The 21,776-nt window shown below is 40.7% G+C and overlaps 1 protein-coding gene across 4 annotated transcripts in view; it reads right to left on the bottom strand.

Annotated features, from left to right (window-relative positions):
* The window catches only part of per2 (period circadian clock 2), a 35,566-nt gene extending 16,898 nt beyond the window's left edge, over nt 1–18,668 (bottom strand). For all 4 annotated transcript variants that reach the window (XM_061839095.1, XM_061839093.1, XM_061839094.1 and 1 more), the window contains exons 1-7: nt 18,513–18,668; nt 10,592–11,148; nt 4,400–4,492; nt 4,146–4,300; nt 3,252–3,373; nt 2,590–2,791; nt 1,010–1,061 (exon numbers count right to left, since the gene is read on the bottom strand). In XM_061839095.1, the coding sequence (XP_061695079.1) occupies nt 1,010–1,061; nt 2,590–2,791; nt 3,252–3,373; nt 4,146–4,300; nt 4,400–4,492; nt 10,592–11,043 (1,076 nt within the window). In that variant the 5' untranslated portion in view covers nt 11,044–11,148; nt 18,513–18,668. The remainder of the gene's footprint in view (nt 1–1,009; nt 1,062–2,589; nt 2,792–3,251; nt 3,374–4,145; nt 4,301–4,399; nt 4,493–10,591; nt 11,149–18,512) is intronic.
* Between the last annotated feature and the right edge of the window lie 3,108 nt (nt 18,669–21,776).

Raw genomic sequence — 21,776 nt, forward strand, 5'->3', positions numbered from 1 at the left:
TATCATTGAAATCAAAAAAATGATACAAATTGTTCATTTTCAAAGGCGCTTATCCTCTCAATGATGTGCTGGAGCCTATCCCAGCTAACTCCGGGTGAACGGCGGACTACACCCTGAACTGGTCGCCAGCCACTGGTGTGGAACCAAATGATTTTTTTTTTCTTCATACTTTCTGAGAATGCCACGTTTCCATGATTGTGACATAAAACAGAAAGATAGATTAAGCAGGTTACACACACACACACACACACACACACACACACACACACACACACACACACACACACACACACACAGATAATCGGACCAAATTTTATCATGGTCCCTCCCTTTAAAATTAAAGGCTTCATTATTTATGAAGGATTCTCTTTCTACCTCTCCGATCTGTTTGGACAACAGTCAGGGCTGAAGTTTGTATATGTAAAACTATCTAAATATTTGCAAGCATGATTTTCTGTGGATATATCGTTGTGTGTGTAGTGTGTTGTGTTGTTAGGCTCATTTTTCTCTCATTTGCGGGGGTCTCTTGTGTGTGTGTGTGTTTCTTTCAGCTTGTCCCTTTCAGGGTCGCCACAGCATCACATCTCAGATAAACGCACATATATGTTTGGCACAATTTTTACGCCGGATGCCCTTCCTGACGCAACCCTTTTCAGGGAGTGGAGGCCCCAGTGGGATACGAACCCACAACCCCTGGTTTACCAAACCAGTGCTCTAACCACTGAGCTACGGGGCCTCTTGCGGGGGTCTCTTATATACTTAAAAATAGGGTACAGTGTTAAAAATCCCTTAACAAAATAACCACGTCAAAGAAAAGTCAATAATGCAGTATATGTTGTTTGCATAACTGCAGCATACAAAAAGGATCTGTTTAGCGGCGTCACGGATATGATGTCACAAACTTCAAATAAAAATAAGAGAATCCCGCACCGGTATCGGAACAAAAGCATGAATAAAAATCACGACCAGCAGATGGTCTGCTTTTGAAGTTAAGTCGGGGCCCACCAACCTGATACGGCAGAAGAAGGACTTCTCCTGCATGCAGTCAGACGGCGACGAGTCTGCAAGGGGAAATGGGGCATGTTTTAATTCAGAGGTAAAGCAATAGTACATAACTTGGCCTGCTTTTGGTCCCCCCGGGGGAAAGGCACTCTGATTTTCATGAATGTCATTAATGTGTAACTCTGCCTTTTATTGCAATGAATTAAATGTGAGCGTCTGGCAATTGGTAGTCGGGAAAAACAAGCAGTGACGTAGGGGAACTATTTTGGAAGGAGTGGGTGTTTTTCCACTTAAGTCTACGTCACTAGGATGTTTAATCAATCCTAATGTCTTTAAAGCAAGAGTGGACAAACAGTTAGGCCAGTTAATTTAATAAAATAAAGATGTTAAATGTAACATATATTTAAATAAATTTTATTTACATTTTTAATTGTAATGTGATTAGTTAAAATTTTTTTCATGTGAATTATAAGTAAATGAATCAATTTTAAGTCTTTTGAAGTTGCATTCTTTGTCGCAGTGATTCCCAAACAGTGTACCGTGGCACATTATTGCACCATGACCGATCTTTGGGTGTGCTGTGGGAAATGATCAAAAATTACTCAATTGCTCAAAAAAAATTATTCAATTACAAAAAACATTGGTATATCGTTCATATCATAGTACAGTATCTTTTTTTCCCCAGTGAGGTGTAGTAACAGACAAAACAACTCTTCGGTTAGATGGCAAGAAACACATCTAATAATTACTGTACCTACTTTTTGTGACATTTTTATGTCAGTGTCATAAAATTTTGCAATTGTAAAATACATGCCTTCGCTCCACAAAGGTTAGAAAATATCGTTAAATTGTCATTGAGCAATTATGTCTTAAAATCAATGTTTTTACATACAGTACGTAAATTAGCTTATTATACTTCTATATCCTCTAAATTGCTCATAGGTCTGAGTGCGAATGGTTATTTGTTTCTATGCGCCCTGCGATTGGCCAGCGACCAGTTCAGGGTGTACACAGCCTATCGTCTGAAGATAGCTGGGATATGCTGCAACACAGCGGTGACCCTTGTGAGGATAACCGGTGTACAAAATCAATGGAAAAATCATTTCATGAGATAAATGAATTGAGAATAATTAGAAATGAAAAAACACGTTCATTAACCAACTTTAGAGAAAAGTAATTGTTTGTTGATGTGTCCATGTTCCACATACACACAGTATAGAGTATGAAGTGCTGCCTCCATGATTGAAAATGTTTTACCGTCGAAAAAAAAAGATGATGTGGGGCAGTCTATATAATTTTCACTTCTCACTTGCGTGAGACAGGGCTACCCCCTTAAAACAAATTTCAGCGAGACATGATATAGGGTCTCAAGAGTCCTGTTATCATTTACTGAGACAGAAGAGAACTGTTTAAAATTCCAAATAGCAATAATAGGCACACCAGTAAAACCCCGTTAAAAAGCAGCCAGTTCTGACTTTTTTCGTTTTAGTTAATTTAGTTTTTCTTTCGTTTAGTTTTACAGCAAAAGCAGCGTAGCTCTGCACTACATTCGAACAAGAAGGGAGAAAAAGATGCGGGTCCACCTACCAGCTCCGGTGCACATGCTCCATGAGGGCAAGCGGTACGGCGTGGTGAAGCTGTAGAACACGCTGACGTCCTGCGGGATGAGGAACTCCACAAACTTGCTGTTGTTGAACACGTCTCTTTTGCAGTTGAGGATGGATGCGGCCTGATCCGAGATGTACACAATCTTTCCCGTAATGAGAGACACAGCCACTGCGAAAATGTCCTGTCAAGGGCAGACAACACCTAAACTTGAATTCAGTCACATGAAAGATTGCAGGGATACATTTACAGAGCATCTGAAAAGTATTCAATGTGCTTCTTTTGTTTCTTTTTTGTTATTGTAAGTATGTAATTTGTTATGTTGTAGCCTTATTCCAAAGTTGATTGAATTATTCCCCCCAACTCCTGCCCTTCCAAAATTCTCCAAACAACACACCATAATTACAAATTGGGGGAAAAAGTGTGAATTTCAAAAATTAATAAAATTAATAAAGAAATCACATACATATAAGCTAAGTATTCACAGCCTTTGATAAGCCTTTGATGGCAATCACTACAGCCTCCTCCTAATATGTAGTCTTTAGTCCTATCTAGACTTTTCTTTAAGAAGTCAATATCTGTGGACTGAAAAACAAAACCACAAAATTCAAAGTATCTCACTGAACAACAATTCAAGAACTTACATTATTTTTGAGGGTGTATTCAGATGTTATGCTGTCTATCTCCTCGATGGTATACGACGATGCATCTAGGCCGGAAGGTTGACTGTCATTGGTCATCAGCAGCTGGTAATACTCCTCATTGGCTGAACACAAAATCAAGAGGACTTCTTCATCAAGTAATTGTTATGTATGTGTGTGTGTGTGTGTCTGTATGTGTGTGTGTATATATAAATAACCCTAAACACACACACACACACACACACACACACACACACACACACACCACACACACACACACACAGTAGACCGACAGATAGATTATGCCTTTATGTCTTTTCCTTTCGGCTTGTCCTGTCGCCACAGCGTGCCATTTTTTTTCCATGTAAGCCCATCTCCTGCATCTTCCTCTCTAACTCCAACTGCCCTCATGGCTTCCTTCACAACATCCATCAACCTTCTCCTTGGTCTTGCTCTCGCTCTTTTGCCTGGCATCTCCATCCTCAGCACCCTTCTACCAATTCTCGCTCATTCTCTCGCCTCTGGACATGTCCGAAACATTGAAGTCTGCTCTCTCCCACTTTGTCTCCAAAACATCCAGCTTTGGCTTCCCCGTAATGAGCTCATTTCTAATCCTATCTATCCTGCTCACTCCTAGCGAGAACCTCAACATCTTCATTTCTACCACATCCAGTTCTGCTTCCTGCTTTCTCTTCAGTGCCACAGTCTCTAATCCCTACGTCATGGCTCGCCTCACCACTGTCTTATAAACTTTGCCCTTCATCCTAGGAGAGACTCTTCTGTCACATAACATACCAGACACGTGCCGATTGCATATCTATAGAGATAACTAAATACCCACATACATATAAATATACACACAGTATATACACGCACAAAAAGGTGTGAGGCTTTTACCTTCCACCTGCTTGACGCAGCGCAGGGCGTATTTGAGCGTGTTCAACGTGGTGGACTTGCTGCCATGCCTTTTCTCGGCAGGCAGGTACAGCTTCAGCTCTTTCAGGGTCTTCAGCACTTCCTTCTGAGTCTTGGCTTTGGCCGACTCTTGACTACTGCAAGTGGAGCAAACGCATTCCCCCCCGGTCAGATTAGCATAAACCACAAGAACCTGAAAATGCCGGGCCTGGTTCACGGTCCTTGGATTTACGTACCTGCAGCCGCTGGTGGAAGGGTTGTCCTGCTCAGAGCTGAGCAAACTGAAGGCATTTGAACTACTGGGGGGAGATGGACTGTGGGAGTTGGAGCTGGGGGGAAGGGTGACAGAAAGAAAAAAAACTATTATGGTGAGGTAAACACCATCAGACGCACTGACCTAGATTTCCTAATATTTGTTCTATGAAATTGGACTGATTTAGTCCAACAGTCTATGCTTTTCAACTGGTAGGTTTTCTCTTGGCTGCAGTATTTCCAGTATGTGTGTGAGACTGTTGAGGTTTTTTTTGGTGTGTGTATATGAGTCTTTTTTGCTGCCAGGTAAAACAGAATGGAGAATCTGTATCCCTTTTGTGCCACAACAGCTTTATTGTGTCACATTGGAGTTGCAAAGATTCCTCTGTGATGTTTAAAAAATATATTCTAATGTTTATCTATCTATGATCCATCTATTTATGATCAGAAAAAGGTTTCAAGAGGGGGAAGAAAAAGACAAAACGCTAGTTATAAACAGAACGTGAAAGAAAAATTTTTAAATAAATCATTACGTATCTATAACAAAGCAACATTAAATGTAGATATTGCCCATTGACACTGTTTAACATGTACAAAGACTGACAATAACGTCTTGCAATTGCTGTGACTGGCCCATGAAGACTGAAGACCCCACCCAATAAATCGGGGCCCACCCGAGAGCCATCCAGTGGACGGGAGGCGTCCCACACCACCAGGCACTACTGTCACTACCCGATCCACCCGGTGTGTGTGTATTGTGATTTAAAAAATAAAAAAAAAAAGGGGGGGGGATGAGTGTGTATGATGCATTTAAAATACAAGGGGTAGATTCACAATTGCACTATGTCAGACTACTGCAATAAAATGTTGCACGCCGATAACACCATATCGCGTTTTTTTTTTTTTTTTTTTTTTTTTTTTACGAACAGTGGGATTTATCTGGTCAACTCAACTGAGAATAAACATGTTACCGAGGGAATGACAATTGTGATTTAAGAGTTTAATTCTTAGTGTCCAAGCTCGTATCTCAATAAATCCAATACATTTTCATCATTGAAATGAATCGGAATGCCATTAATTAGATCAATCCCCAAATAAACACCCCAATTGTTTTGTGATGTATTTAATAAAGTAAATAGTAGCCTAGCCTAAAAGTTAAAAACATAGTAAAAGAAAAGAAACAAACCGATTCAGTAGTGTAATATTTCGGGGGTAGAGCGTGTGGTTTTTAAAAGGCATATCTGCGCGAGTGATTTCAGTTTGGGTTTGAGTTTTGGCCTCCGGGAGCTCCTTGACAGTGTTCTTATTTTTGTGTGCGAGTGCGGCTGTAATTGCCCATAAGCGAGTGCATTACCATGGCTTTATTTCTCCATTATTCAGTGTATCTGAAGATTGCTCATACCTCAAATCATTACTTCCAACGCACACACACACAAGACTAAATGACAGCTGGTTATCTTTTATTTGCCTTTCTTTAAATTTGCCTTGTGTGTGAATGGCGCTATACAACGAATACAGATGTTCTCTCTCACACCGAATGCCAGGTGTGTCATTCAGTATCACAGCATTTATCTAACAAAAAGGACAATCATTTCTTTGACATTTGGTATCTTTCATAATAGCGTACATTATCGTCAACTAGGTGAGGAAAAAAAAAACTACCAAGGAGCCCTTAAGGTTTACACCTTAGTAAAAAGGCCTTATGTAACAAAGATGAAAAAATTGGTGCGTTGGATCTCGCAATTTGCGCCGTGGTTAAATTTGACCTGGAAAAAGATACGCCAGTCTTGATGCCTTTTGTGGATGAGGGGCGGGAGGAACAAAGGCAACAGGCCCCTTGCTGCTTCCAGAGAGGAACTGACAAAAGACAACGTGCTCCTAAAATGTCAGTGGCTCCTTGCGGAGACCCTTAACCAGGTGAGAACAGTGGGAATGGCGGAGAATTAGGAGGAGGATGGGTAGAACTTTTAAATACAGCCACGGTAAACACGCATTATGGTAACACTCTTTGGAGTGTAATGGCTTTTTCTCAGAGAGGGTTAGACAGCAGGGCGGATAGAGGGACGGACGGAGGGCTATATGAACCCATAGTATAAGTACTTTACACACACAATTTCAATGATGTAAAGTACTTTGGTTTGCACTTCAATTGATGAAAAGTGCTTTATAAAAATTGTTCAGATTTAAAAGAAACACATTTTACGACAATATAATAAGGGAGAGCAAAGCAAAGTAAATTTATTTGTGTTGCGCATTTCATACTAGATACAGTAACTCAATGTGCTTTATGTGATTAAAATTATTTAAATACAAAGAGCAATGTTGCAAGAGCAATGGATAAGAAAAATATTGTATTAAATACATATTTAAAAATGATTATTGGGATATAACAGGCGGCACGGGAGCGCAGCTGGTGAAGCGTTGCCCTCACAGTTCTGAGGTCCCAGGTTCAATCCCGGACCCGCCTGTGTGGAGTTTGCATGTTCTCCCCATGCCTGTGTGGCTTGGGCACTCCAGTTTCCTCCCAGATTCCAAAAACATGCAACATTAATTGGAAACTCTAAATTGCCCCTGTGTGTGATTGTGAGTGTTGCTGTTAGTCTATATGTTCCCTGCACTTGGCTGGCAACCAGTTCAGGGTGTACCCCGCCTCCTGCCCGTTGACAGCTGGGATGGGCTCCAGCACTCCCCGCGACCCTTGTGAGGATAAGCGGCTAAGAAAATGGATGGATGGATAGAACAATGACAGGAATATGTAATGACAATGTTGTAACACCCAATATCTCGTGTATGAAACAAGCGTTAAACTCCTGCATACAAATTTACTGACATTCTGTATTTCGTGCACTCATCAAAACGCACATACAAATACCTCCATCAAATACTCAACCTGTTGAAATCCAATACAAGAACAATAAAAGAATGTTCAGTTTTCATCAGTAATAAATGTTATCACCACTAATAGGCACAGAGCAAATGTTTAACCTCAGAAAAAAAGCCAGGTAGAATATAGGATGTGAGGGCTGGTGCGCATTAACCCACAAACCTAATGAGGATCCTGTAAACCCAAAATGGACTCCGAGATGCTATCTCATCACCACACAGGTGTACTCTACCTAAATAGCAGTCTAATGTGGCCAAGAATAGACCACCCAAGGCACAGATAGCAACATCTGAGGACAGGAGGCCATTGAATGCATTTACATGCAGTGCTCCAAAATACAACACCTGGCTTTAGACCGGACAGCCCCGAAATGTACTTTGCTTTTTATGGGAGGCTAACGGGTCTGCGTTGCATCCTCAGACTCGACGGCTTCAGTTTCTCTTGGCTTGAATGAAAATAGTTCTGGAGAAGTGGAAAATGGACTGCATGCGTAATTATTAATGTCGGCTTTCTTAGTGTGTTCAAGTTCCTATCCCTGTACTGATGTACACAAGTAGGACGCTGGAAATTATCCAATTTCATTTAATTGGTCCAAAAATTACATCATGACTCCATATGGATCTATCTCAGTGATGTATAGGAAAAGGCAGAACAATTCAATGCTCTACTTCATGGCAGAAAGTGCATTAAACCACCTGCTAATATTAGAGGTCCCATATTTTGGTGATTTAGACCTCCATTCAGTGACTTCCTAATGTGGATTTAGTATAAATGGTTGACCAAATGAAATAATTTTTTTCATTAGGCCGAAAGCATCTTGAATTTCTTTGCAGTAGGGGATTGTGCGTTGTCTTGCCTGAGAATGATTCGGTTCTGATTGGGATTGAGGTCAGGGAATGAGGTTGACCATACCTGACTTTTGACTTTTTCCACACTTTGCACCCAGAGCAGCTAAAACATAAATGATATATTTTTGTTTACATGAGATTATTTTATTGAAAAAAGTGCAACCTACTCTAAATTGCCCCTAGGTGTGATTGTGAGTGCAGCTGTTTGTCTCCATGTGCCCTGCGATTGGCTGGCAACCAGTTCAGGGTGTACCCCACCTCCTGCCCGTTGAGAGCTGGGATAAACTCCAGCACTCCCTGCGACCCTTGTGAGGATAAGCAGCAAAGCAAATGGATGGATGGAAGGAAAAGTGCAACCCCCCCCCCCAACAACAACACTCAGTTATAAATGCCACAAATTTTGCAGGTCATTTTGACACATTGAGAGACTGAATCACGCACAAATTATTTAATCACAAGAAAAATGCACTTTACTTTATTTTTAGAACACCTGACTGAGCAAAACAGTTAGCCCAAGTCTATTAACAGGTGTCCGTCATGGTGACTCGCACTGAAAATACCCTACTTAAGCTACCAGAAATAGAGTCGCTTTCATAAATAGCAAGTCCAAGAAGAAAATAGTGACTGTGTTAAAAGTGTCTCAAGTTGACTTGGCAGCAGCAAGTAGGTCAGAGAGAGGGGGAGAATGAGCTTAATGCGGCAACCAGTCTCTCTGTTTTAGTCTGCGGAAGAGTTGAATAGGGCAAGGTGGCCTGATGACACTCACCGTGGTTGAGGGTTCTGCGTTGGCAAATTGTGGTACTGCACTGGAGATGGTTTAGACATGAGATTCCTTAACAATGTGATGTGGGGAATTTTTCACTTAAACTAAATAGTATCATTTATTTACCATAAGTACCATAATTCTCCATTTATCCCAGTTGCATACAGTGACAGGCAGAACAGAAGAGACACTTGTCCATCCTTTTGTTGCCATTCATAAAAAAAAAGGCTGTGTTCAATTAAACAGGCCCAGATTTTATTAAGTACTGTGAATAAATTGAGATGTGATTCCCCCCCCCAACTCCAGTGTGTCTATACCCTTGTGATATTTGTTTTTTGTCTTTCTAGCCTTGCCTCAATGAAGGACAGGAAACTGTGGCTTACACCAAGGGAAGGGGAAACCTAAAGAGAGCATCTGAACTAGCTCCCAAAAAACAAAACCTCAGATGAACTGTCACAAAACATGAAAGGAAAAAAAAAAATTTAAAAAAAATAAAATAAATAAAAAAAAAAAAAAAAAAAAATCACCCAGCAGTGGCCAGACAATGGATTGAAGTTTTTAGCAAAGCTAAAACTAAACAGTTCACACACGCCTGATTGAAGGAACTCCCTTCATCACATCATAGGCAGAGCTTTTGACATGGTAATTTTATTCACCGGTGTGGCTAATGTGAGAAATATTTGCATTGCCACATCCTGTTTCAATTCACTATTGGCCAGGTGGCAAGTGGTCCGCGCCAACACTGATCATTGGGATACTTAAGACAGCTATGTGTGTAAAGTTTGGGAACTACCGGAATAAAGTAAGGCTAGCCTAGACTGATATAAGTCTTTTGTACCAATCCCTATGAGGAGATCAGAATGTTCCACTGAAAGGAGAAGCTGGCAGTGTATGGGCCAAAACATGAGCGCTCACAAGCATCACCGTGTTTCACACCCACCCAGTGATAAACATGGATAAATAATGTGTTGCCGTGGTGATTAACAAAGCGATAGACATCATGACACAGTCCCTCCGGCGTTGGTTTGAAGCCAAGAGGCTAGTCTGCCGAATGACATCAGGCCGGACTTCCTACTGGGAGCAGATGTTTTTCATTTTTGTTTCTTTCACAGCAGTCAAAATAAACTCCTCTAAAGTGGGGTACATGCACTGGTAACTATGGATGATTCTCGCACATCTAAAGCTTATCCTGCTGGATTTTCTTATTGTTTTGGGTGAGATGAGAATCTCACATTTTTAAACACTTTGATCAAGGTTAAAATTTGTACTTGCACTGCATAAACTACAATCTAATCAAAAGTAAATCTAAAATTAAGGCGAACTCATGCCACTACATTTGTTCTTACCAGACACTTTATCAAAGTGCATTTTACTTGCTTCTAGCATTTTCTTCTTGAAAAATCTCACGGTCTAATAACTTATTGAGAATGTCTTAATGATAACAAGCAAGTTTAGTATAAAATAAGATAATTTAACTTTTTTTTTAGAATAATCCTGTTCTAATGGCTGATACTTTTTTCCTAAATTACTGTAAATTCCTCACTTCGTTAATTTTTCAAGCTGTTTTACCAATATGTATTCATAAATGACTGAGCCTATTGATTTTTTAGAATAAATCGAAACCCCTTAAAACATCAGGTCTAGATCCAGATGGGAGACTTGCAAATGTTAAGTGACTAACCTTTTGTTGCTTCCAGAAGACTCCAGCAAAGCAGAATCTTTGTTACTGTTGGAGCTGCTGCCCATGGACTCATGGCCGTTGCTCTCATGGCCGTGGCTGTCGTTCCCGTGGCTCTCATTGCCGTGCGACTCGGTCCCGCTGCCGCTGGACCCGCTGCTCTTAATCTCCACGTCTTCCTCCGGTAGAGAATAGAACCGAGAGCTCTTGCGAAGCTTGCGCGACCCGGCGAGAGGAGGGTCCTGGCCGCTACTGTCGCTGCCCTCTGACGGCAGGCCCAGTTCGGGCCCCCTTTGGCCGTAGCTGCTCATCCGCTGCAGCTGCACCATGGAGCTGCAGCCGGAGGTCCCCCTTGGTATGGAGCCGCACGACGTAGACGCTTGGCACCCTGACGCTCCATCTTGGTCCTCCAGCACTGAGAAGCAATAGTGCTTGGAGTCTGAATCTTCTGACATGAGGAGGATTAGCTGACTTCTTATTGTTGTTGGAGAAATTGAGTAGAAGGAGCACAATCACCCCATTGTCAGTGGTGTTGTAGAAAGGAATGAAATGGGAGTGATCTGCTGAGAAAGAGGAATAAAACTAAATGAAATGTGAACAACTTGAATCTTTAAGCACATCACTGGCCATGACATCTACTGGACAGAGGCTGAGCTTGGACCTCTCCTATTCAGCCTCTATATGCTACACTTGGGTCAAATTCTTCAAAACCTTAATTTTGACTACCATAGCTATGCAGATGACACACAGTTATATTTAGCAGTGTCTCCAGATGACTACAGTTCAATTGAGGTATTGTGCCACTGTCTAATTCAGATAAATAACTGCATGAGCCAAAAATTCCTTGAACTAAATCACAACAAAACTGAGACAATTGTTTTTGGCAATAAAGAAGAGAGAATTGCTGTTAGTAAACACCTGCACTCTCTAGCTTTAAAAACCAAAGACCAAGTCCAAAACCTTAGTATTCTGATGGATTCCAGCCTGACTTTCAAGAATCATATCAAATTAAATCGCAAAAACTGCCTTCTACCATCTGAAAAACATATGTAGAGTCAAGTCTTGTATGTGTCAAGCAAACCAGGAAAAGCTCATCCATGCTTTTATCTCAAGTAGACTTGACTACTGTAATGGTCTTCTGACTGGATTCCCCCCCCCCCAAAAAAAAGTATTAAACAACTACAGCTCATTCAGAATGCTGCAGCTCGCGTTCTGACCAAAACAAAGCGGTCAGAGCCTATAGCCCCAATCCTAAAGTCCTTGCACTGGCTTCCAGTCAGCTTTAGAATTGATTTTAAAGTTCTGCTACTGGTCTATAAATCACTAAATGATTTAGGTCCTGAATACATGAAAGAAATGTTCACGGAATACAAACCCAGTAGAGCTCTGAGATTGACTGACTCAGGTCAAATAGTGGAGCGAAGAGTCCAAAGCAAACATGATGAAGCAGCATTTCGCTATTATGCTGCACACAAATGGAATAAGTTGCCAACAAAGGTGAGGTCAGCCCCAAGTGTGAATGGTTTTAAACCCAGGTTGAAAACTCTTCTTTTTTCTCATGCTTTTTTAGAAAATATCCACTTTTTGATCATATCACTTGCACTGTATGCGGTTTTAATTGTCTTTTTTTCATATTTTGTCATTTTTATTGTTTTCATGCCATTTTAAATGTTGTATCTCTTTGCTTTCAAATGCCTTTAATCATGTAAATCACATTGAGTTACCTTCTGTATGAAATACACGATACAAATAAATTTGCTTTGCTTTGCTTTTGCTTTGAGCTGCATTGTGTTTGTTTACGTACTAGCCATTTGGCTACATCAGGGGTGCCCAGACTTTTTTAGCCCAAGATCTACTTTTCAAGCAGCCAGCCTCTCACGATCTACCTGGGTGGGTTGTGCATCGCAGCAACTGCCGTAGAGAAAGCCAAAGAGAGACTGTAAATAGGTCAACTTGCTAGAACGTGCCTTTACGTGCGTGCAATCGACGTATCTGCCACACCAGAATCAAAGCGACAAGATGGATGATTGACTTTTTTGTATGTTTGTTTGTTTTTTGGGGCATGCCATCATGCGATGGACCAAAACTGTCTCGAGATCGACTGACATGGAGCACCCCTGGGCTATAACATCAGTGCTGTAGCCCCCCCCCCCCAAAAAAAAAAAAAAAAAAAAAAAAAAAAAAAAAAAAAAACTACAGAAGTTACGTTGCATGCATTTCGCCAAGGAATGTACTGTATGTGCAGGCAGTCATTTGGCCTATTAAACTGCTTGGTCAGGTCATCATTTTATTTATTGTGTCACTCATGGCTTGAAGACCTTTGAGAAACTATTTGGGAGGATAATATAGTATTAATGGTTTTTTGGTCTGGTCGCGTGGGGATGTGAGCCCAGACTTTGACAGCTGGCGGTGGCAATGTGTCCATGAGCTTCTAAATCAATGACAGCGTAGTAAATTAGTGATGTTTTGTGTGTGTGTGAAATTAGATATTGAACAAGCTTTGGGGGTGGTTGCTCCACAATAGTATATGGCAACAATAGAAAGTTAAGGAATAATACAAACATGAACGATGTAGTGTTTGGTATGTAACTTTGAAATAGCCATACAAACAGGCTCTAATTTATACTAACGCCAAGAAGAGATCTCCAACACAAAAATCAATGTTATAAACGTGTACATAAAACACTCAACACACGACGGGCTTCATCTTCTGACCTCGAAAAACACCACAGGTGCTTCTCTGATCTACTGTTCAGTGAAAATGTTAGGTTCAAGCTGTGTAGCCTTTTAAAAAGAGGGGCCGGGCTCCATCTGAGCCCTCTGATGCTTTCAAAAGTATCCCCCCCCCACCCACATGAAACACAAACAAAACATTTACCTGAATGTCATGTCAGGTTGCCACGATGTGGTGTTGTTTTGTGGCCTTCACTCGCAGACTCAATCAAGGACTCAGCAAGTGAATATGACAAATTTAAAAGAACATGAAATGGTCTGCTCTATAACTCCACTGTGGAACTTTCCAAGAACATTCTGTGATTATGGGAACGGCTTTGTTTTACAATTCAGAAGGAATATTTTGGTGGGAATCTAAGTAGTTATAACCAAGGAGACCACATCTAACAACATCTTGGTCGGGGAAAAACAGTTTTGCGTCTACTCTAATTTGGTGACCCAATACTTCCACTAGCAGTACTATACTTAGGGTCAGGACTTGGGAGAAAGAAGGTATTTTACATTATCCATCAATTTCCTCGAGTAGACTGTTTATCCAGACCATCATTCTCACTTGATACATACTTTTACTGTCGTTTTACATCAGGATAACTTGGGGGGGAAATCACAGCATCTGCTGACTACATATTGAGTTGTCTGGCCGTCTTCAAAATGAGTCACATTCTTTTCATACTTCGTAAACCATTCACAGACCATTTAAATGACATCAAATTACTTCTGTATGAGGCAATCACTAATTAGTTCCATATTTACTTGTTTTGTTTAGCTCTTTAGTTTAAAGTTAAAATACTGGTCATACTTGTTAGCGATACAGATTTTATTAAATATGATTGCTTGTTTATTTATACAGATATTACATGATATATGGAAACGAACAAAGCAAACTTCAAATATTGTAATTTTTAGTAGCTCTGTGGTGACGTGTTTAAAAATAGATTGGAGATGTTTACTGTGGAACTAATTTGATATTTTATATAGTTACATCAAATGTACAAATAAAAAGTTCTTAGAAGCGCATTCATATCAATGCAGTGATAGTGGTTTAAATTGGGGTAAACCTCCTTTTGACTGTTTCCACTCATGGAAACCTGACTAAAGATTAGTTCAGCCCATCCGGGAGATCGAGCCTTCAGGCAAGTTCACTGGAATGCGTATTCATTCAGCACCGTTAACTAAAATGTTTTTCTTGACCTGTTCCATCCTGCTGAACAGATAGTCTTGAGTTCGTTATAATCTGCGCCTAATGGAGCTAAAGAGCCTCAAAATATATCTGAGCAAACTTTCTGACACTGGGCAGGACATTTTGCTTCAGAATGCCTTGTTGTCTTGAGATTTCCTTGTACTAAAATCAAAGATTCAAGTCACCTGGTGCCTGTTGCAGCAAAATAAGCCCCCACCTCAAGTTTCACAGTTGCTAGTGTTCTATGCTCCTGCTTTCTTTCACAAAACAAATGAGCCTACTACAGTACGTGCAGTTGAACACGATAAGAAACACATCTATAGTAAAGTGTGCTTTCATGCAATTCTTTTCAGAGTGCACATTGCCTGTAAATAAAGGCTGACCAAAAATTGCCCTCTGCATAGGAACATGAACAGAGAAAACACACTATAAATGGCTAATTGGACATAACAGGACACATAAAAACAATTGCAGGAAATAAATTCCTCATCTTAAGCCATTGCATTCATTTAAATGCGATCACAAGTTGCTCCAGGCCCTCAAAAGGTGGAAAAGCTTCCCCTGGGAAATGTCTTTAGTGTGCCAGTTAACAATCAATGGAGAAATAAAGCCTAAAGTGGATGATGACTCTTGAGGCTTTATTGGCTGTCGTCAATATGAAATTGAGTTAAATTGTCATTCCTTTCAAAAAAGCTTTGGTTCAGATGTATGAAATTTGTCATGGGCTGAAAACCTGCTTCAAACTCTTTTTTAATAACTGAATACCATTTCCATTATGATTACATTACATAACAGTCCAGTATTTGTGTTTCAAATGGACTTAATAAACCTTATCAATTGTTTTAACTTTTTTTTTTTTACTTGTTTTCATGCTTCATTATCTTAAAGTGACCCAAGGATATACTTAAAAAAAAAAAAAAAAGGACAAAATGTTCCAAGCAGCTGAGAATAACTACAATAGCGACTCCCAACCACTGTTAGCTCATCAAGTGTGCTGTGAGAAATTACACAATGATTATTAATTATTAACAGCTAACGACACATCTACGCCAGTGGCCTATAGAGACAGGCAGTACGATTAAGTGCTTTTCACTGGATGGTAGGAAGTACATAACTGACATCGCCACAAGATACTGTCAACACCATATATTGCACTGTAATTTGGATCTGTACTCCGGGTAATTCATCATTAACACAAACAAATTCACTGGGCCATCTTTATCTATAAAACACTCACTCACTCTCCATTAAGCATAAAGCAGTCCTTTCTTCGCCATGTGATGAGTTTTAAAATAAATATACATTGAGACTTTTATTTTGCTTTGGTCTACTCTGATGCCTGCTACCAGGTACGTTAAATAATAAATAAAAAAAAAACACATCTACAAATTTCACCTATGAAGAATTTGGAGTCTTCAATGAACCAAACGTACATATTTTTAGAACGTGGGAGGAAGCCAGAGTAATTGTTGAAAACCATGCAAAAATAGGAAAAATGAACACCACACAGGAAGGCCTGAGCTGCGACTTGAACCCAGAACATTTGAGTCTGAGGCAGACAGTCCATTGCTATGCTTCTCCTGAATGAAAAGAAAAAGGGGAATAGGATTGCAGATTTCATCCTGGAGTTTATTGAAACTGGATCCTTTTGTATATTTTCCCACACATGTGCTCATATCATAACCACAGCTTGCCGTGATTTCTCCTTTCGGTGTCACTGAAGTTGTTTTTTGACCTACATCTACACTCGGTGACATCCTAGATCGACTTAATGGATCAGATGCACACTGCCCCACACAGTGCGATCACGTAAGGCTTCATCCTTGATCTCAGTAGCTAAAAAAAAGGGACATGTACCAAAACAGAAAGCCAGGGTCACACTGATTTAACAGTACAACTTTAAACCTGTATTATATAAATGAAGAAATAAATAAAAAAAGAGAAAGAAAGGAATTATAAATAAGCTTCCACTCTTCAATGAGACAATAAGATGAAAATACACTGCCCACAAAACAGCAGCAATCACTGTATCCAAGCAACCTATGCATCACTGCAGCTTGATGTTTTCCTACTTCTAACTCATCCCCATCTGCACTCATCTTGTTTCTGGCTGGACCAAAGAAAGAAGCGTATGTGGATTTCTTGCAATCCATCCATCTATTTTCTATGCAGTTTACCCTCACGACGAGTGCAGGCATACTGAAGCCTATCCCGTCTGACTTTGGGTGAGAGGAGGCGTGCGGCCTGGACTGGTTTTCAGCCAATCGCCGGTCAAAGACAAAAACACTGACAATCACACCTACCGGCGGTGTTTTTGGAGTGCGAGGGAAATCGGAACACCCAGACAAGCCACAATACCATGCAATCGCCACACTGGCAACCTGTCATGCACTCACATGGCCATTTCTTGATATTCAAGATTTAAACACTTATACATGGTCATAGAGTATACCAGTTCAAGTCCCCGGTCAAATCTATGTAATTATCACTTGAAGCTGAGCCGCCCAAAGATCTGTCACGCTTCACACGGAAACTGATATGCATAGTATCTAAGAGTGGTTCCTCCTAGCAGCCTGTTTCAACTTCTTTCATAGATGTTTCACAAGATTTAGGTAAAGGCTGCTTTAGCCTAAGCCCTTCTTTGGTGTTTTAAGATATGAGGTTTGCACCATTATTGTTAACGGACCAAGCTTTTGGAGACTGGACAGCAAAATTCACCGTAGACGACCTTGTTAGTCTTCAGATTTCATTGTACCGTCTCCAAGTTCAAGACACCAATGGCCAGACAGAGAAAACAAAATAGCTCCAGAACATCACTGCTGAAAAAGTAAATGTTATTTCTCTGTACAGCTTCAAGACACCTCAGGCCTGACGTAGTAAAGCAGTCCTAGACAATACAACCCGTGCCAGAGGTAGCATATAGAGCAGCCAAAGAACATTCAAAAAACAAAACAAAACACAAAAGTCCATTTTGCTCCAGGTTGCCTGAACAGTCTTGGAATTTCATTGCACTGAACACATATTCAAGACACCCTTTGCTGGATGTAGCAAAGAAACCCAAGGATACAGACCAAGCTGTCCGAAACTGGACAGTACATAATACTCAAGAATACTTCAAAGACGCTCTGTGGTGAAGCAGCCTTACAACACAAAAGAGGCGAAGCTTTCTGACAGCAGACGGCAAATTTTGCTCCAAAATTATTGAAGGTTTCATTTATACCAAGCATCGCACCGCTTCTTTTGTCGTGTGCTTTTTGTGTGTCCACAAAGAGAGAGCTGATGTTACCTGCTGGCAAGAAGCTCTACTTTTTTCTCATCTGTCCACATAATCGTTTTGGGTGAAAAGGTTCACCTGGAGTTGCTTGCTTGTCTGGTGTGGACTGAGTGCTAAATGCACGGAAATGGATGGCTGCAATACTTGCAGAATATATATATATATATATATATATATATATATATATATATATATATATATATATATATATAAAATTATTATTTTTAATACATATAAGGATTCAATTCCGAGCATCATTCACTAGTCGTTGGCGTATGACAAACTCCAGAGACATGTGCTGCACTGCACTCTTTATGTAAGGTGCAGTCTTGAACTTGTCATGCGGTGCCAATCCCAGCACGTACGTCATTATTATTATTATTTATTAGTATTAACGTTCACTTTGCTGCTTATCTGCTGCCTGCAGACAGGTCGGCATTGCAAATGAAAATCTATTCCCAATTTCCTTACGTGGGTAAATAAAGGTTGAATAACCAGGAAAAAAGTACGCTTTTTGGGGGGCTTCAAAACCTCTTTAACACCTTTTTTTTTTTTTTTTGTTTCTCAAAAGAACACACCTTTAATATTCGTCTCCTTTACAAAGTTTACGTTCTCACGTGAAGGCCCACCCGCTGAGTCAGCTGATCCCGCCTTTAGTCCACTGACACAGTTATGCAACTTAGACAACTGTCACATTCTAAAGAGTGCGGTTAGTGCGTATAAAGAGCCCCACGTACCTTAAAAGAACAGATGACCTCGGTCTTGGCGTTGACACCAAACTAAAAACTGGAAACCGAAGTGAAAAGCCGGCGCGGCTGTCCTTCGCTGCCTATGACACAGTTGCACTCTCGGTCAAATTTGTGCTGGGAGTGCGTGGAGAGTCTCCGGCAGTGAGGTAGTAACCTCATTCGTGGAGACTCCTCCTTCCTTACTCTTATTGGCTTCTAAAGCTGTCAGTCTTGACGTCACTGTGCAATCATCCAAGCGGTGAGGCTTTTCCGGGTAAGGAGGCGTTCCGGCGGGACGCCATGGGGTTCTGTGATTGGTCTAAATTACTGTCACTCTATTTACATAAGTACGTCACCCTTTTCACGTGGAGGACTGGCGGCAGGAGGCGGAACAAGGAAGAAGTGGCCAATCAGAAGCGAGCAGGCGGAATGAATGAAGCGCCTGCGACGGCTGTTGTATAAACGCTTATACAAGGGCCAGTACGGCCGACCACGCATGCGCGGGAGTATTAAAAGTTCCCGGCAGTCTGTGTGTGATATAACACAAGGTGACTTTAATTATCAAATAATCACAGTGAGTTGCGCTGTGATTATTAGATCATTCTTCCTTCTAGAGATCCATATTCCTGAAATACTCAATACTGCAACAGAAGAGGCTGAAGTCAACTGGGGTCTGACTACTTTCCGTACCCCCTGTATAAACTTACATAAACTTTTCATTTTCAACTTGAATTTTGAAACTGGACATGGGCCAGACTATTCTTAGATGAGTTAGTACAACAGCATATGTAAGAGCAACATCTTGTTTGCGAGGTGAGATATCTGGTCGATCCAAATCCTTGGTGCATTTGCAGCTTTGCTCACATTTACCACTGCAAAGAAGCCCCACCCCCATCTTTTTTTTTTTTTTTTTTTTTTTTTTTTAAATCTTCCTTAATGTTAGTTTTGTGTTCTATTTTTACAAGACTTGGGACTCACTGAGCTCATCTGGGACTTTGGGTGTCAAATTTAGTCCCATACACGAGTGTTGCTATGACGATTCACATGTAACTGTAGCTCTATGCACGAGTGGAAAGCCCAAAATGCACAACTTTAAAGCCAAAAATCATCAGTCTTTTCATCAGTCATGCTTATAAATTAGTATTGACACGGGGAGGTGGGGGAAAATACATTTCACGCCACGTGTTAGCGCTGCACCATCTGCTACAAGCAGAGATAGCATGCATTAAGTCAGTGTTAATTGGCATATTCAAAGATCAATTTGGTCCAATTTGCATTCATCTGTTAATCTAACGATTCCCTGACAATGAAAAACAGATTGAGATGAATATTTGGTTAAACTGAATCAATCTTCCCACAGCATCTATATTCACTGATCATGACTGAGTAACTCAATAAGGTGTTAAACTCGTGATGTGGCATCCATTATTTATAGCTCTTGGCCTCATTAGGGCAACTTTTGGTGAGAAATGCGGGGTAACACCCTGGACTGGTTACCAGCCAATTTGCAGGGCACATGTAGACAACCATTCACACACGCATTCATACAAAAGGACAATTTAGAGTCTTCAAAAACAAAACTAACATGTCTGAATCGCACTTGACTTTTAAGTCATTGAAGCAGGGTACATCTACCCTGGATTGGTCACCAGTCAATCGCAGGAAACGGACTGGCATTCACACCAGTTTGACAAAAAGTTTTCAACAAACCTAAAAAACACGTTGTTGATGCAAACGCCACACAGAGATATTACAATGGAGATTTGAACATTCAGACAGCACACTACAATCCACCCTCCTTACAGTTCTGTTCTATTAGAAAATGCATGATAAATATTCTCATTTTCTGGTGAGCGTCTCTTTTTTTTCCTTTTCCTTTTTTCCAGGGATTCCAGATGGATGGGAGTCTGTAGAACACTTACACAGAAAAAAATAAATATTTCCACATAAGGGATGGAGCAACAGATGGCAAAACGAACCAGTTTTTTGACAATGTTGTTGTTGTTCTTGGTGTGTGTGGGGGGGGTGTGGAATGTAGATTTTGTAAAGTGACCCACTGTAAGAGAATGTTAAAATGAAATCTATTGGAACATGAACTTGTTTATATGTCCTCACATCCATCCATCCATTTTCAGGAGCTCCTTATCCTCACAAGGGTCGCAAAGGGAGCCAATCCGATCTGTTATCGGGCAGGAGCCAGGGTACACTCTGAACTGGTTGCCAGCCAATCGCAGGCCACATGGAGACAGACAAGAGTTGCGCTCAGAATTACACCTTGGGGCAATTTAGAGTCTTCACTTAATTCATGTTTTTGGATTGTGGAAGGAAACCGGAGTGCCTGGGGAGAACATGCAAAGTCCCACGGATGGGATTCGTTGTTCCACCAGTTCACGCATCAAGTGTGAAATTAAACAAGACGATACATTATCTTTTATGTCTGAAATTGTGTCTGTGAGCTAACCTTTCTGAATTTTAGGGAATGGACCTTTCCGACTTGTCAATCACTCGTAGAATGATAGCCGCATTCTCTTAACCCCTGGCTTGACACGCTCCTCTCGCCATATTGTCCAACAAGCAATGCTGGTTGTCAGTAGCGTGCGCTTGGAAAAGTTAATGTTACGAAGAAAATGGTCCTCAGATGTCCTTGGGGAACGCGCAATTCTGATTAAAAATATCCGACTAGGTTACAAGGGGCCCGGTTGATTCATTTTCCAAAGCCTAAAACACAGTTGACGAAGTGTCTACAATGGATTAAGGCTCGCGGAATAGCACGTGTACAACTAAGTGAGGAGAATATCAACAAACACAAGGCTGTATGTTCGAAGGTAAGTGAGGGTGAAGTATCTTCTCCGAGTTTGATTTCATGATTATGAGTGCTTTATACATTGCAGGAGAACAACTTACACTTTGCTAGCGTATCACTGACCCGCCGAATGAAGTGTGTAATGTTTTATGCCGAAGAGTCGGGTTAGTCATACATAAATGCACCATGTCATGCAAGAGAAATGTCTATTTGCCTATTTGGATCACATCGGACTTTTAAGACAGAGCACTGGGTTCCATTACGAGCCAAGTCAAAATTTTTCATCTGCTGACTACAGTACTGACTGTCACTGTTGTTTAAATGCATTTGTAGGAAATCGAACCCAACTCACTGATAAAGACTACAATTTACATGTGCAGTATGATTCCACTATTTTATTCTGTTGGATCTCAATATGAAGTTTGCGAGGTGTCAAACTTTTTTTGCATCGATTGCCAACGTTTCGCTGT

The sequence above is a fragment of the Syngnathoides biaculeatus genome, chromosome 13, assembly GCF_019802595.1.
Source record: "Syngnathoides biaculeatus isolate LvHL_M chromosome 13, ASM1980259v1, whole genome shotgun sequence".
Taxonomy (NCBI): Eukaryota; Metazoa; Chordata; class Actinopteri; order Syngnathiformes; family Syngnathidae; genus Syngnathoides; species Syngnathoides biaculeatus.